Consider the following 16,350-nt stretch of genomic DNA (forward strand, 5'->3'; position numbering starts at 1 on the left):
CTGCATAATCAATTAGATGTGGATATGCAGAAGTGGCAGATAGAAGGTTAGTGGCAAGAATTGAAAATTTGCACCAGTAGAGGGCAGTACTTTGTTTTGGAATTTCGCACAAAGCTACTCGAGGGCTATCTGTGCTAGCCGTTCCTAATTTTGCAGTGTAAGACTAGAGGGAAGGCAGCTAGTCATCACCACCCACCGCCAACTCTTGGGCTACTCTTTTACCAACGAATAGTGGGATTGACCGTCACATTATACACCCCCACGGCTGGGAGGGCGAGCATGTTTAGCGCGACGTGGGCGTGAACTCGCGACCCTCGGATTACGAGTCGCACGCCTTACGCTCTTGGCCATGCCAGGCCTGAGGGCAGTACTAATTAAGAAATGCTATTTTATGAGAAAGAGGTAAATGTCAGTTGCAAAAACGTTTACAGTTTAGGAAAATGTTAACTCTCATTAATTATCTTTATATCTCTTTGCAAGCATTTTCCATCTGCCTATGATGATGCTTTTATAGACAAAGCCTTGGTAGTAACAAAGGAAATTTTTGTGAACAAAGTTGTCCTTGTATTTACCAAATTTGTGTATTATTGTAATACCCTAGGAGGGAATTAGTTTTGGGTTGAACATGCTTAGTCTCAGATATATAGTTTTAAAATTCTAATATGTAATTTTAATCAATTCTTATTTATCCTCAGAGATTTTTTTATTCTGTAGGCAGAAACATTTTCAGTCAATTGGATCTCCATTGAAAAGTATATTGACATTCCCAAATGAAAAATCACAAGAAAACAGATACATGAATCTAGTATGTATAATTTATTGGAGATTCTATAACCGAATATGGATGTTTTGTATTTTTACTAAACTTAAAGTGTAATTTATCATAACACCAACTTGTTTTTAGTTGATGCAAGTAACTAGTAAAACTTAATTCAACACATAGAATGCTTACAATTACTCTAGAAATTAAATTTTATTAATGGAAGGTATCTTATATTTCATTTGTGTTTGTTTACTTCTAATTAAAGTACTTATAATTAATTTTCATTGGTGGAGATAAATTCATGTTTTCTCCAATGATTACTATTTCACATTGTAAATTCAAGTGGTATTCAAAGTTTAAATGTCCTGTGTGAGTGCAGTTTAAACTTGTGTTTTTATTAGTCTGGTTCTGCTGTGTTTAAATGTATTCCAAGCATGTTCCTCACTGATGTTTCTGTGGTTGAGTATACTCGAAGTATGTGTTTGTCACATTTTTTTCTGTGTTTGAGTGCTCTCTAAACATGTTTTATACTGTTTATTCTGTATTTCAGCATATTCTAAGCATATTTTTCATAATGTTTGTTCTGTGTTTTAAAACTTTTCAAAGATATATTACTGACTGTTTCTTCTGTGTTTTAGTACATTCCAGCATACTTCTGTTTCTATTATGCTTGAGTGTATTTCCATCATGCAATTTTCATGGTGTCTTCTGTTTATATGTATGCTTGAAACATGTATTATGTATTATTTCTTCTGTGTTTGAATGTACTCTGAACATGTGGTTATCTTTTTTTTCTTTAATACTCCAAGTACATATCTTTTGCTGTGTGACATGTTTCTGAGTATGTTCTATATATATGTTTTTCTGTGTTTCAGAACATAGCTCTCACTGTTTCTTCTGGTGTTTAGTGTACATCATTTGTGTTTCTTACTGCTACTACTTTGGTTAAGCACACTTAAAATATGTGCCTGGCATTGTTTTTTCTGCTTTTTAGTGCACTCCAAGCATGTTTTTTTCATTGATGGGAAAAAGTGGAGCAACATTAGTGAATTTCTTTAGAAAATGTCCAGTAAGAAAATTCTAAACTGTTGAATATTTGTTTTTAATTCTAAGATTACTGTTGGGGTCATCATAGGTCAACATTTCTATAGAATATTTATGCATCACTTTGCTCTTGGATCCATAACATTAACTACAGGGCCCACTAATAACTGAGAAGTCACAAAAAAATGTAAATACAATTCACAAGCATTTCAATTAATACCATATGTTTTGCAAAGAAAATGAGTAATTTCATCCAGTTTTTTTTTTGTCTGTTCTTTACACAGTGTTGTAACAGGAAGAAGCTTAAAATTACTCTATGTGAATACTGCCAAAAGTGAATAGTATTAACTCATAAAAAGATACAAACTTCATTTAACCCTTAAACCCTCAATATTGGTAGGTTATGGCACCACTCTTCAGTTTTTACAAAATTTCAACTCTGAAGAGTGGTGCCATAACCTACCAATATTGTTAAATATTTGAATATGTTTATTTCTAAAATATTCTTGCTGTGCTGGTTATAATTATGTGTATCTCTTATACTGCTTTGAAAAGTGTTGGACAGAGTGTTCCATACTGGGAATGAATCAACTTTTTAGTATGCTTCCTTTGGAGGAGCAGAAGAGGATACAAAGTCTAGAATTATTTGATGAATTTGAAGAATGGCACTTGAAGTGTTCTCACTACATCTTAGCATGTGCTTCTCAGGGTCTACTTGCCAGTTTTAGTAAGGCTTTGTGTTCAGGTTTGTGATATTTTATTAACACAATACAGTGATGTAGACATTGAATATAAAACTGTATATTAATCTGATTGTGAATATCTAAGAGTGAATAATTAGGTCAGTATGACTACTGTGTCCAGTCAGAGCTTGCTATTAAAAACTAATCTGATTCAAAAGGATTTGTTACAGCTTGATATTTATTTTCACTCTTCTATGCACAAGACTAGTAGAGATATAATCTCTATTAAAGTAACAATATTTGCAGTCTTTTGGGGCCTAATTAAGTTTTAAAATATTTTATAACTGTTTAATTAGAAGTTTCAAATTATAGAAAATATCATAAACTAGGAGTTTATTTTTAGTGATAATATGAAAACATTGAATAGTGGTTATATTTTTGGATCCTTTTTAACTTTAAGATATTAAATTTACTTGTGTAATAAGATACATACTTTTAAATATCAATAGCACAGTTCCAGTGATGAAGTCTGTAATGGTGTTAGTCTCTGAATGATTAAAAGAGCAAGCTGTTTCACAATTTCTAATGTCCAGTTGCTCTGAAACACTATGGATATGCTACTTTCAGATGCAAGTTAAAGAGCTTGACTTGCAAAATTAACACTTAGATAATAGTAACATGGTTAATGGGGGACTGTATAACAGAATGACAATTTGAAGTTAATATATTTCAAATGAGCTTTTTTTTTTAAAGAATCTGAAGTAGCAGTAATTATTCTGACTCATTTTATGCTGATATACAAAATGATTCACTCTAAAATTACAAATACTTGGTTTTGTCGTGTAAGTTGGAACTACAAAAACATCATCTCTCAATCAATGTGCCTGTTCATTCAGTATGTATTAAATTTGCTTTAAATATCCACTTCACTCCAAATTATTATAAACCATAAGTGCAACTTGAGGTTTTTTCTATTTTACTCAGTATATTATAAAAGGGCTAGGCTCATTGTTCTTTAAATTAAAGGATCCATGGTTTCTCTCCTAGTGCTTTGGAATGAAATAAAAACACTCTTCTCTTTGGGTACAGTTAAGAGTTGCCCAAAAATTGATAGTGGGTTCTGTTGATAGTTATATTTTTCCTGGTCTGTCTGTGAAATATTAGGGATATCTAATGCACATTTACTTGAATATTTGAAACAAATCAAACCAATTCTATGCCATGTGCATAATATCAATATCAGTGTGAACACATTTCATGATAGTCGTACTGTTGTGCAGCCAGTTAGTGTGATGGCATCTCATGAGTCATACATACCATTGTGCAACTAATATGATTTCATTTAATGAATCCCACCATTGTGCAGCTAATGAGTATGGTCTTATCTCCCTAATCTTAATATTGTGTAGCAAATTAGTGTTTTCTCAGCTCCTAATTCTTACCATTGTGCAACTAATAAGTGGGATCTTGTCTCCTAAATCTTGCCATTGTGCAGCTAAATAAGTATGATCTCATTTCGTAATATATAATATTGTGCACCAAATTAGTGTAATCTGAAGAGTCATACTTTTGTATAGTTAATAAGTGTGATTTCACCTCTTTAATCATAATATTGTGCTAGCAACTATTAAATTTCATCTCATCTTATCATGCCATTATAAAGATAGTAAGTGTGATTTCACCTTTTAAGAGGTTTATTGTTCAATTTATTAAAAGTGACCAACAATGGCTTACTTTTGATTTTAATGTGTTGCAAGTGCCAAATGCTGGTTTACTGCTCTATTTTTTGTTATGCAAGTAGCCAACACTGGTTCATTGTTCATATTCTGTTTGTATGTTGTTTTTGTTTAGGCACTTGTAATGATAAGCAGCACAAATATGAATCTGTAATTAGTAAAAGACTCCATTGGACAGTATATGAACATGGCAGTGAATTACAGAGGTAAAAATAGTTTATTTTGGTATTTGAAACAGACTTTTACTACTTGTTATAGGTTTCTGTGACATTTTATTTTATTTACTATTTGGTGTTTTTGAAGTTTTAGGTTTTAGAAAAATAAGAGTGACAAGTCATATGCCAATTTATACAACCAATTTTTAGAAAAGTCAATAGTGAGTATTTTTTCATAATGCTAGAATACATAGGATTGCAGTTAAGTTTCATCTAAATGAGAAACACCTGTATCACGTAGAATCATACATCCTTATAATACTACATCACAAAAGCTTACAGTTAAGCCTCACTTAAATGAAAACTACCTCCATTAGGTATAAGTACATCTTTATAATGCTGGATTACATTAGGATTACAGAAATGTAGCATAGTTAATTATCCTGTTAGAAAAACAAAACTGTCTTAGCTGAAGGTGACTTCTACCTTGCCAAAGTTTATATTTATGTTGCCTAGTCCTAACTATTCTCACTGTTAAATATGAAAAAATATGATGCATCAATACTATCAATTCCCTTTACAATCTTAAGTGCATGATTTAGATACACTCTAAAGTTTAATTTTTGAAAATAAAACAGTTTTAGGGCGCAGCATGGTCAGATGGTTGAGGCACTTGACTCGTAATCTAAGGGTTGTGGGTTCAAATCCTCGTCACACCAAAGCTGTGGAGATGTTATAATGTGCAGTCAATCCCACTTTTTGTTGGTAAAAAAAAGTAGCCCAAGAGTTGGCAGTAGATGATGATGACTAGCTGCCTAGTCTTACACTGTTAAATCAGGAATAGCTAGTGCAAATAGCCCTTGTGTAGCTTTGTGTGAAATTTAAAAACAAACAAACAAAACAATTTTAGAGATATTAATCTCTTCTCATATGATAACCCATCCATTCCAGGCACCATTCTAGTAAGTTTTGTTTCCTACAGTTTAATATCCTTCCTTAGGTAAGGTGTCCAAGACTGAACACAATACTCCAAATGTAGCCTAACTACTGACCTATGCAATGAGATTTTAACCTCTTTAGACTTATATTCAGTATTTTTCTAAATACAACCTAAAATCCATTTACTCTACCACTAGCAGTAGCACAATTGAAGGGCTTAAGATGTTGATCAGTCATTACACCCTGATTCTTTATTTTTTTTTATAAAACTGTTAAGGTATTCCCATCTAAATTATATTCATGTTTGAAATTATGATAGCCCACATACAATGTCTTGCATTTATTATAATTAAAATTCATCTGTCACTTATTTGCTCAACTAAATAAATGATCTAGATCCTTCTGTAAAGTAGCAACATCCTCTTCACATCCAACAATACCCAACACCTTAATATCATTAGCAAATTTAAGTAATTTATTGACCCTTCCGTCATCTATGCCATTAATGTAAATCAAAAAGAGCAATGGTCCTAAGAGTGAGCCCTGAGGTACAAAACATACAACAATAATCCGGTTTGACTGAAATCCTTTTATAACAACCCTCTGCTTTCTTCCATCAAGCCAGTCTTTTATCCAATTTGTTCACTTATTCCCCACATCTATAAGAGACAAGTTTCTTTACAAGCTTTTTATGTAGCACTTTGTCAAATGCTTTCTGAAAATTCAGATACATCAAATCTACTTCCTTACCCTCTTTTATATATGCAGTAATTTTTTTAAAGAATGTCAAAAGATTTGTAAGGTAAGATTTCCCTCAGTGAAACCATTTTGATCATCCAATAAAATTATAAATTTTGTTAAATGAATTTGCTAAGCATCTTTTATCAGACTTTCCAAAACTTTTTACACATCTGATGCATGACAAATAGGTTTTACATATGCTCACTATTCAGGTGCTTCAAAAAAAAAAAAAAAAATGGCCCGGCATGGCCTAGCGTGTAAGGCGTGCGACTCGTAATCCGAGGGTCGCAGGTTCGCGCCCGCGTCGCTTAAACATGCTCGCCCTCCCAGCCGTGGGGGTGTATAATGTGACGGTCAATCCCACTTTTCGTTGGTAAAAGAGTAGCCCAAGAGTTGGCGGTGGGTGGTGATGACTAGCTGCCTTCCCTCTAGTCTTACACTGCAAAATTAGGGACGGCTAGCACAGATAGCCCTCGAGTAGCTTTGTGCGAAATTTCCAAACAAACAAACAAACAAACAAAGCTTCCAAAAAATAGTAGCAAGTGGCTCATAAATTCAATCCTTAAGTTCCTTAAAACACTAGAGAAAATATTATTCTGAATATTAAACTTGATGCTTTTAAAAGCAATAATTAAATTTTAAGTGAACTACAAAATTTTGCATCAGAGGTTGTTTTCGAGAAGGTGCTGTCTGCTCACTGGTTGTTGTCAATCTATTTCTGTTCAATATTGCCCTATATTTGCAAAATCTTCACATGCCACAAGACTTTCACTCCACCTTACTCCTCAATTTACATAGTTTGATTGATTTTTGCATACAAATTATCATGCAACAAAACCTTCACCATTAGATGTGCTCTTCCACACACATGGTCCATGGGATTCCCTCTATGCTGTTCTACCTAACTATCCTGTCTAATTTGACAGAGCTTGTGTCCAGATCTTTTATGGAGTGTTGTTTTTAAATTTTGCATTTTCATATCAATTATTTTTCAAGTTTCCTTCTTTTTTTAAACAGTTTTACTTGTACCTCTTTCGGTCATGGTATTGTTGTTATTTTTTTTACCCAGTTACAGAAATTAGTCATTTTTCCATACTTTTATTTCTTTATTAACACAGTGGTGTTTGGTTTTCATTCCCTTTTTGAATTCTAAAGTGAAAGGTACCCTCCATTAGCTCAGCATATTTATTCAAGCTTCAGGTTGAGGAAATTTGTATTTGGAATTATTGGTAATTATTTGATGAGATATTAATCATTTGAGCCAACCTTCTTTGCCTGATGTTGCCCATCTTTCTCCTGAATGGTTGTCTCAAATGCATGTTTTTATATTCCATATCCTGGTGATCAAGATGATTCTGTTGGTTTACTCATCAAGGAGTGGTTTATGAGTTTTGTGCTTTTCCTTTCAGGCCTGCTACAGAACCTTATGTTTTTTGTTGAATGCTCAATGATTGCATTTCCACCATTACATGGATGACTGACTTCTGTTGGCACATTCCAAACTAGAGTTTGCCCATTTCACTTGTCTGCTTCTTTTGTAGGTGGGTTAGTTGATTAAGTTGGAGAAATCCCTTCTTTTTCTTCTACCCACTATCTTATCTATTTGGGTGTTTTGTTCAACACTTATCTCAGTCAAGCTCATCCTTCTCTTCTTTTGTTGAGTTTATTCAGTGAAGCTGGTTATCACCAACATCCTTACTACTTCATTTATTACCACTTGTAAGGTTTTACCTGTTTTGGGGAAGTAATCCTCTTTGGCAGCACTTATCTCCATGGGTCATGCTTGTATTAGACTCCTTCAATGAACTCTTTTTGTGATCAATGGAACCTAGCAAAGGATCCCTGGAAATTCCTGTTATCCTTTTTTTCTTATACATGATATGCTCTGATTGTTGGACTAGGCTTGTACTTTGGTGAGGGTTCCACTTCTTCCACGTCATTCAGATTTACATATTTTCATGAATGACCTCATCTTACATCTGTGAGGAGGTGTGAGTCAAGCAACAACTTACCTCAGGTCAATGGTCTGCAACAGACCAGTATTATCACACCAGTATCTTGGAGCTTCTTGCTGTATATTGGGCTTTAGAGATAATTTCCTTCATCTTTCTCACAACCATTTGGTTATGATCCAATTCTGTAGTGGTATGTATAAATCACTGGGGGGCACCTGTTCTTGTTACCTTTGTTGTTAAACACTGAATCTCCTTTTTGGGCTCAGTTGAACATAATTCATCTACTTGGATGTCATGTTCCAGGTGCTTTTAACCTTATCACATATTATCTTTCTCATCCAGATTAAAATTAATCCAGGGACGGGGTATTCCATAAGTGGATACATTTGCTACTATCCTCAATACCAAGTTACCACAATTTTGATTAATGGTGTCTCATTCACTTGCTCTGACTGTGTATATGTTCAGTCAGGATTGGACAAACAAATTCCTTCATGTTTATCCTCCTATCAGGCTCCTTTACAAGATAATTTCTATTATTCAATCTGTGCCATGTCCTTCAGATCACCCCTTTCTGGCTGACTTATCAGTGGTTTACAAGTCTGCCCCAGATCCAGTCTCTTCCATTCCTTTTACAGAAGCTTCTGTTCTGGGTAGGTCATCCCACCATACCTAACCTTTTTCTCCATATCTGTTTCTTTTCTGATCCTTAGCAAGGAGATGTGGTTTAGCATTGTGAGTCCTTCATTGTTAGCACATTTTGTTCAACCTTCTTTCATGGAGGTTTACCAACATAAGTGGTACATTTTCCAGTTGTGGTCTTTTGGTCATGGGTTCTCTTCCACTTGTCCTGCTAACTAGCAAATAACTATTTTATTAGGGATTTTCTCACTTGATTATTTGATGAATGCTTTATGATCTCCTCATTTGAGGGTTATGTGGCAGCCTTATCATACACTTTTAATTTTCCCCAGTGCCATAAAGTATTTGCCTTCCATATCTTGTAATTCTTATGTTCCTACTGGATTACTCTGAAAAGTGTGTGGCCCTACCAGACTAGGGTGTCAATGTGGTGCTTCACTGTCTTACTTAACCTCCATTTGAACTTATGTCTTCTTATTTATCCCTTAAGGTATATTTCTTCCTTCTTTTGGCTTGTGGACATCATTAGTCAGATTTGTTTGTCATCACTATTACACATACTCCCTACCATTCCTCTTATCTTCTTCTTTATCCAGACTGATCTTCTCTTCCCAAGTATGGTAATTACTACTTCTCACCATTTTTTCTTCCTTCCATTTCCAACATATAATTCTAACTGAATATGACCTAGAAGTATACCTGGACAGTCGCTAAGGTTTGTATTCAAATCTGCACTGTAGAATTATATCAACTTCACGTTCATAATTTCTATGGCCACTAAATGCACACTATTTTTTTACTATCACATATACTAGAGATGGGGTGTTTTGCAATATTGCACATAAATTATTCTTTGTGATATATCTACTTCATAAATATACCTTTTTCAGACCATACTGACTCATGGACTTTATGAGTAAAGCAGAAAGGGTAATTGCTGCCCCTCCTGCCATCTCTAAATGTGAATACATCAGGTTTGGTCTGCTTTTAAAAATCCCTGTTCATGGTCATCCATTGCGCTGTCTCCAATGTGAATGTTCCTCTGGACTTTTCACTGTATTTTTCTCTTCCCCCTCTATTTCTTCCACTGGAGTAAGTGTCTTTACCATTTTATAGTTCTGAGTGACAGGGATTGTGGAGAATGGAAATATATTCCTGAATGAGAAACATACAATATAATGATGACAACTCCATTCAGTTGAGAGAATGGTGGTGGTGTTCTGCTATTATAGTTGCCAAAAATTCTCCAAAAAGATGCTCCATCTCTACAAGGGCTTCTAACAAAAGAATATTGTAACTTTAGAATGAGCTGTCATAAATACTGGAATCCCTCATCCTTCCCTAACATAGAAGTCAGTTTTTGGCTGTTCAGTTTTGAATTTAGAGCTGAACCAATCACCATATTAGTTCACCTCTTCAATTGGGATCCCTCATCCTACCCCCACAAGAAAGTCAGTTTTAAGCATTTGATTTTTAGATTTATGGCTGAACTCAATCACGAGAAGTCCTCATACATGTTTTGGAGGTACCTGGTGCCTCACTTGTTTCCCCTTATGTGCACTGCTATGGTGTAGTGGGTTATGGTGGGTATTCTCATTCATTAGTCTGCTTTTTCCTCTTGCTTTAAACTTCAGTGTTTTTATGCCAGGGATGTTACTTATTTGAAGTGGTCTGGTTTGAGTAGGATATCTATGTATTTTGCTTTTCTCACATATGCCCTGTTCCCCAATTGATGGTGATAATTTCTCCTTCTGATCAACTGAACTTCAGTTAAAGACAGTATGATCTTCTCTCTTACACCTGCATGGATGTTGGTTCCTAGTGGTCAACTTTTTGACACAGTTGACTTGTCATATATGGTCTGTTGCTCCTCAGCCACTCTACACATTGGGGCACATCTGTTCTTTTATGCAGGTTTTGTTCAGGAGGGAGAATGAAATTATATATTGTGGTTAGGATCAATTCCAGCCATATTCTCTCCCACTGGGATGTGTTCCTCAGAATTGTCTGTCCAGATCTGTCTCATGTTTTCTACATATGGGCAAAGGTTATAACTGATATGGAAGTGGTTCAGTGTTCCACATATAATATCTTATTAGGGGGTTCCCTCATGAGGATGTCCTTCAGATGCTTTTGAAAGATGCTTCTACCTCTCCTTTACACTGCTCCTTCCACCTAATCAGTATGGGATTCTAGCTATATGTGTGAGTGAAAGTAAGATACTATATCAGAATTTACAATTTTCCTAAGTTGAAAATATATTTTTGACAGGTATGTACTTACATTTAGGTAGAATAGTATAGAAAGAATCATGAGCCATGTGTGTATGGGGTATATCTATTGGTGGAGGTTTTGTCACATTATAATTTGCATTCAATAATAATTTAAACAGTGTAAGTTGAGAGGTATGTAGGAGTGAATGCTTGTGGCATGAAAAATAAAATTGCCAATAGAAGGCAAGACTGAACAAACATAACTGTGTCATGAACAGAAGTAACTACCTGTCTGAAATATATTTTCAGTGTAAAAGAATTACAATTTATCAGCAGATCAATCTAGTTAATCATTAATAAGGGCAAATAATTCAATTTACATACAAATTGTACCAAGATTAAATAATAATGTTTTCTTAATCTTGTAGAGATTTGTGTGATATACTTATTAAAGTCTCAATTTACAAACAATTTTCTTGTATATCCAATACAACAGTGAAAGTTTTGTTTTTGAAAAGTTAAATTGAATTAAAAGGTTTGGGCAACAATGTGTGCTCCTTCCAAATGGACTGGTGTTGACTTTTGGAGGTTTTGGCATCCAAGATGGCAAGCACCAAAGATTAGGAGGTTGCTTACTGACAGATGTAACTACTGAAACCTTTCAGAGTCAGAAGCTAGAAGTAGAGGACCAGGGACATTGCATGGGTGAGACATGTCTTTATTATGCACTCTTTTTGAAAATTTAAATTTATGGTTTTTTTTGTTTTGTTTTTTTCAACCAGAATAAATTGTTGAGTTTGTAAGTTCATTAACTTGTCCACTTTTGCTTCAAAATGAAACTGGTCAGTTTTGGTTAAGTGGTTCTTATAATATGTTAAGATATAAGTCTTTAAATTGAAATGTAATTTCTTACTGAAAGTGGATAAAAATACACTACATGAACTAATCTATACTCTTGCTATCAGTTCAAATGAAATAGATTGCATGAAATAATGTATACCTTTACTTGCTGTTTCCTTGACATAAATGGTTTCTGAACTTGATATTTTTAAATTTATGAAAAATTCTGAGGCAGTAACTTTATTGTAGTTTAAGTAAGGGTAATGCATAGTTATGTTAATGCATGTATTTCAAGCTGCTATTGATGTTTTTAATGAAGTATTAGAAAACCGGTCAAGAACCTTATTTTTCTAAAGATAATATAATAGTTAAAAATATCTTTGTTAGTAAAAAATATTACACTTAGATATATTTTAAACAATTAATATATTATTTTTTTCTCGTGAGGTGGAATTAGAAAGTTTATAAATTGACAGAGAAAGGCCATGAACTATTGATTAATATACTGGGTTGTCTGCAGAAATGTATATCAGAATGGCTGGTATTGGTATTAATACTTTTATCAGCCATTCTGAGATATCTTTTTATTTCAAGTGGGTTTCTTGTCATCAAGGATAATACAGAAAGTCCTTTTGTAGTTAAAAAAAAATATTTCAGAAATAAACAATAGGGTTTCTAAGGCAATTAATAAAACTGTTGTTTGAGTTTATCCTGTATTAAGATATGACATAATTAAAATTGATATTGATTGAACACTGTAATGGACTTGAAAATGTATCCAATCCAGAAGATACAGTTAACTTAAAGGAACAAGCTAAAATTTGTTTAATGTAACATATATGTTTGTATAACTTATCTTTCAGGCCAACGAATCCATCACTGTACTGTACTCTTAAAAGACCAAAGGCTGGTTGTGATTGGAGGACGTTCCTCCCCAAGTAAAGCTTATAATGAAATTGTTACCCTAAGAATTAAAAGCACTACATTGATACATTCATCTGAACTGAAATCTGACACAAAGACACAGACATCAGGGGATATAGTTTCTGCAGAGGCTCACGTATTGACACATCAGTATTCAAGCACAGATTCAGAATGTCCACCTGCACGATGGCGTCACACAGCATGTGTAGTACAACTTGGGGGTAAGGGATCTAAGGTGTTCACAAAATTCTTTTATAAACATTATCAAGAAAATAGATGTAATACAACTAAGGTTTAAGGAAGCTTTAGTCCTTACAAAATTCATATACTAGTACTTCAAAAAAAATAGATTTAGTACAAATAAGGTGTAAGGAAGCTTTAGTCCTCACAAATTTTTTTTGTAGTGCTTCCAAAAAATAAATACAGTACAAATAAGAACTAGAGGAGCTTTATTGTTTACAGAATTCTTCTACTAATAGCATTTCAATCTTTTTCCATCACAACATGCAGATGTAGAGAAAATTGTGGTTTTTGGAGGAAGAGCTCCTGGACATAAAGTCTTAGCTAGTTGCTTTATTTTAGAAACAGAAAAGTGGACGTGGGAAAAGGTAATTTTTTTATTTTAGTTCAAATTGATCATTATACTCATAAGTACAAAATGCTCTGAAAACTTGAGAAAAATACCAGGTGTTTTGGTTGGAATATCAGGAAAGATGGGTAAAGAAAATAGAACTAAATGGATTTTAATGCAGACAGCGATACCCCCATAGGTTACATGAATCATCACCACAGTTCTGGTAAATGGTTTTCATGATGTTGGTGATACATCAACGAGTTCCACAGCACCAAGGTAGTATGTTTATGTTATGTGGTTGAGTGATGGTTTTGGTGATACCACATTTAATTTTTTGTAAGCACTGAATGTTCAAGCAAGATAGTAGAAAAGTATGTGACTTTAGTCAAATTAGTTAAGAAACTTAGTAATTCTGATTGATAAATACATTGTACAACTGTGTAGACTCTGTAGGAAACCCATTAGATCTGGCAATAAATTTGTTGTATGGCTGTTTAGACTGCTTCAGGACATCCAGTAACTCTTGTTGATTAATGTGTCGTGTGGCTGAGTAGACTGCTTTGGAAAACTATAAAACTATTTTGTTTCGTGACCTGAAAGTTAGTTTCTAGTAGGTAACTAGTTTTTTTTTGGTTTTTATTCCCATTAATACGATTGATATAACCCGATCTCTGCTGTGCTGTGATGACTATGCTTCCAAATCTGTAATCTGAAAGTAGGTAGGCAATGCAGGAAAGCAGTGTGTAGCCTTTTAACCCTTTTGTTACAGGTCATTTGTCAAAGGCCACGTCATTGCATTTGTTGACTTGCATTCAAAATTTTATTAAATCACTATTTTATGAATTTATTTCAGTAAGTTTGGAATCAAATTGTAGATTATATAATTCAAACTTTAATGTTATATATCGGTTAATTTTTTACTTTAAAAGTAAATATTAAAAGAAAACATCTAAATGTAGATTTTAGTGAGTTGTGTGGTATGTTGAATGCAGCGCTGTTTTAGATTAGGTGTTTATGATGTCAAACTACTTAGTTTGTAGTTTTGTACAAATTAGAAACTCAAGCTAGAATATAAATAAGAATCTCATGTCTTTCTATTTTGCTGAGATGTAGCTTATGTACTGAATCAAACAAAGTGGCTCCATTCACTTCTTTCCATCTTTGAAAATAGTCCCTCACATACACTTATTTCATTATATGACATGTGAATAACAAACTGATAGCTTAGAATGCCCCCTTGGAGTTTTCTCAGCCATTTTAATCTGTGAAGAAGCTACTATGTTCTTTTGAACCAAGATTTCAAGAATGTAGGATGTGTCTTTAATCTGCTCAAAGTTTCATATTTTTTAAAATTTAAATACATCTTAGTTACTATGCTTAATAAATTACAATGTAATTCTGTGGTATTAGTATAGTTATCTATGGTTTTTGGTTATTCAACTGTGTATATAAAACCTAATATGTGATATCCTCCATTGGTTAGTTTTATATTACTGGATACATAACATGAGTACACATGTACTGCATCAGTACAAGCTGTGTAATATTAGGTAGGCATGACTGGAAAGTCAATATAATAAAAAATTATAAATATATATGTAGTGTTATGAGATTTAAGTTACTTAGACTAAACTTTTGTATTTTTGAGTTATAACATATAGTCATTCTAGCATGAAAAAAGCACAGTGTTTATCTTTTCCTAATTTTTTATGGTGGTTATGAGGTTGGTCATGTGACAGACCCCACATAGAATATATAAAATGACATAAATATTTACAATATATTCAGGTGGATCTAGAGATTATAGAAATAATATTTCAGATTTTGGTGAAAAGGAATAGTTTTGTTTAATCATAACATAACATCACTCAGACTAGTAGCATGAAAAACTATTTTCACAAACAAATCTGTAGTAAAAATATTTAAAATCTGATTTTTTTAATGCAAAATACTTGTAATCCTCACTAAAAGTCTACCAAGTGTTTGTGAAAATATACTGTATTAAAAGTTATAGTACAAAATACTTAAGGCATGCAAATGTGTAGATGAACTTATGTATAATATACTGAGCCTGTAGTGAAAGGGTTAAAGGATGTATTACTGTAAATTTAACTGTTTTATTTTAAACACGATTGTAATTACTCTTTTAGGTACCTCAAGATCAACCAGGTGCACCTGGTCCAAGGCACTCGCACAGTTGCACAGTATGGAAATCTGTGGTAGTGATTAGTGGTGGAGTAGATTTGAAAGAAAAACCACTTGCAGCTGTGCATACTCTTGATTTGAATACTTTAAAGTGGAAACAACTGTTTATCCCCTCATTTATACCTAGGTACTCATAAAGCATATGTTGTACTACTTTTGATAAGGAAACTTATTTCTGCAGTAAAATACTAACTGTAGTATAGAATTTATAATAAGTTGTTTCATGTTGTGGTTTATATTAAGTAACATTCTTTTTAATCAGCAATCAGATTTCTTTATCAGTCATTTCAAAGTGCTCAGACTTTTAATTAATGGGATGTTTGCTATTACTTAACTGTTAAAGAAGATTCTGAAAAATATTGTTTATTTTTAAAGTGTGAGCATGATCATCTCTGTTTGTAGTTTAAACAAAAGTAGACATAAATATTTTATTTAATTTTTTATAACAAATTTGAAGATAAATAAGGTATTAAGAAACTTTTTGAAATCAGTATAATGTATCAGGGGGCATATTGTGGCAGTAAGATAAGTCATTCATCTGACTGGAACATCAATGTGTATCTGGGTATTTTAAGTAAGATATGGTTCATAGGTCAATGAAACAAAAATTGGTAAATATAAATAGATGTATAGTATTATGAGATTTAGGCTATTTAGAATAAATTTGCTATTTTCTGTTGAAACTTGCAGTTATTCTAGTAATTTAGATTTCCTAATTTTATAATGGCTACAAAGTCAGTCAAATTGACTAACACCATGTAGAACTAGCAGTGATAAAATAAATTAAATATAAAATTTTATTTTAAAAAATGTAATGATTACCTAGAAAGGTATAGAGGTTATAGAAATGAAACTTGACAATTTTCAAATAAAGAAAAGTATTTTTAATCTTAAAATCAATATTACTCCCCTCATATTTGATTCCTATATGTGGTG

General features: G+C 33.2%; 1 protein-coding gene across 8 annotated transcripts in view; it reads left to right on the forward strand.

The window, feature by feature from the left end:
• Positions 1-16,350, forward strand: part of LOC143247145 (tRNA wybutosine-synthesizing protein 4-like) — a 64,873-nt gene that overhangs the window by 40,231 nt on the left and 8,292 nt on the right. For 7 of the 8 annotated variants that reach the window (XM_076494757.1, XM_076494759.1, XM_076494755.1 and 4 more), the window contains 7 exons: positions 715-805; positions 2,363-2,552; positions 4,342-4,432; positions 11,407-11,576; positions 12,575-12,856; positions 13,146-13,243; positions 15,360-15,541. In XM_076494757.1, coding sequence (XP_076350872.1) covers positions 715-805; positions 2,363-2,552; positions 4,342-4,432; positions 11,407-11,576; positions 12,575-12,856; positions 13,146-13,243; positions 15,360-15,541 — 1,104 coding nt within the window. The remainder of the gene's footprint in view (positions 1-714; positions 806-2,362; positions 2,553-4,341; positions 4,433-11,406; positions 11,577-12,574; positions 12,857-13,145; positions 13,244-15,359; positions 15,542-16,350) is intronic. The other variant, XM_076494760.1, reaches the window with a different exon arrangement.

Source organism: Tachypleus tridentatus, chromosome 3 (genome assembly GCF_004210375.1).
Source record: "Tachypleus tridentatus isolate NWPU-2018 chromosome 3, ASM421037v1, whole genome shotgun sequence".
Taxonomy (NCBI): Eukaryota; Metazoa; Arthropoda; class Merostomata; order Xiphosura; family Limulidae; genus Tachypleus; species Tachypleus tridentatus.